This window comes from Eimeria tenella, genomic scaffold (assembly GCF_000499545.2).
Source record: "Eimeria tenella Houghton genomic scaffold, Eth_scaff4002, whole genome shotgun sequence".
NCBI classification, from domain to species: Eukaryota; Apicomplexa; class Conoidasida; order Eucoccidiorida; family Eimeriidae; genus Eimeria; species Eimeria tenella.
Genome location: NW_013544915.1, coordinates 1 through 1,206, shown reverse-complemented (window position 1 = coordinate 1,206; position 1,206 = coordinate 1). Strand labels below are relative to the sequence as shown.

At 52.8% G+C, this 1,206-nt stretch overlaps 1 protein-coding gene across 1 annotated transcript; it reads left to right on the top strand.

The window, feature by feature from the left end:
* Nucleotides 1-516: 516 nt before the first annotated feature.
* ETH_00038950 (uncharacterized protein) lies at nt 517-1,126 on the top strand (the record flags this gene model as incomplete). The annotated part of the gene is made up of 3 exons (XM_013379808.1): nt 517-681; nt 792-877; nt 1,093-1,126. The coding sequence occupies 3 exons, from the start codon at nt 517-519 to the stop codon at nt 1,124-1,126; spliced, it is 285 nt and encodes a 94-aa protein (XP_013235262.1).
* Nucleotides 1,127-1,206: the final 80 nt, after the last annotated feature.

Below are 1,206 nucleotides of genomic sequence, written 5' to 3'. Positions count from 1 at the left end.
AGGCAGCAGCAAAACTCAAACAAGCAAACGCAAACACTAGCAGCAGAAGTGCAGCGGCTGCAGCAGCTGCGGCGGATAGAGCAGCAGAAACACCAAGAAGCAGCAGCCCTGCTGGGAAAACAGTATGCTGCTGCTGCTGCTGCTGCTGCTAATGCTAGTGCTGCTGCTGCTGCTTATGCTAACGCTAATGCCGCTGCTGCTGCCAATGTTGCTGTTTCTCGTGCTCTCGCTGCTGCTGCTAATGCTGCTGCTGCTGCTGCTGCTGCTGTTGGGCCATTCGCTGTCGAGTGTGCTGTGGCAAGGCTCTAGAGTGTAGCCAAAGTCTAAATAGCACTCCGCTGCTGCCTCTGCTGCTGTTTCTGCTGCTGCTGCTATTGTTGCTGCTGCTGCTGCTCCTGCTCCTGCTGCTGCTGCTGCTGCAGCCTGCGAGAGGCGTCGGAGAGAGCAGAAGCTGCTGAGCAGCAGACAGCAGCAGCAAAGAAGGAAGCAGCTGAAGCACTCGAAAGGCTTACACAAATGCAGGTGAGACCAGCAGCAGCAGCAACAGCAGCAGCAGCAACAGCAGCAGCAGCACAGCAGCAGCAGAAACAGCAAAAGCAGCAACAGCAACAGCAGAAGCAGCAGCAGCAGCAGCAGTGGGGGACCCTCATGCCATTTTTGCTGCCCCACAATGATTTACACGTAGGGTGTAGGGTTTAGGGTTAAGGATGTAGGGTTTAGGGTTTAGGGTGTAGGGTTTAAGGTGTAGGGTGTAGGGTTTAGGGTTTAGGGTTTTCCCCGCTGTTTTTCAGGAAGAAAGGGACGAAAGAGAGAAAGAATATGCGAAGAACAAAGAAGAAATAAACCGAATGCAGCAGGACCTGAAAAAACTCCAAACGTACACAAACCCTAAACCCTAAACCCTAAACCCTAGACAACACACACATCTACTGCACAAAGGCGGCTCCAGCGGCTGGCTTTTGCTACGCAACTTTAAGGCCTAGAGTTTAGGGTTCCGCGCCTGGGGTTTGTGGCCTAGTGCTAAGGGTTTACGGTTTAGGGTTTAGGGTTTAGGGTTTAAGGTTTGCGCGCAGGGCGCTTGCTGCTGCTGAGGAAAAAGGAGAAGCAGCAGCAGAAGTGCTACTGAGCGAGAGAGAGCTCCGCTGTGCTGCTGCTGAGGGTTTTAACAAATTAATTGGGAAGTTAGAAAGCGAGGGTTTGGAGAAG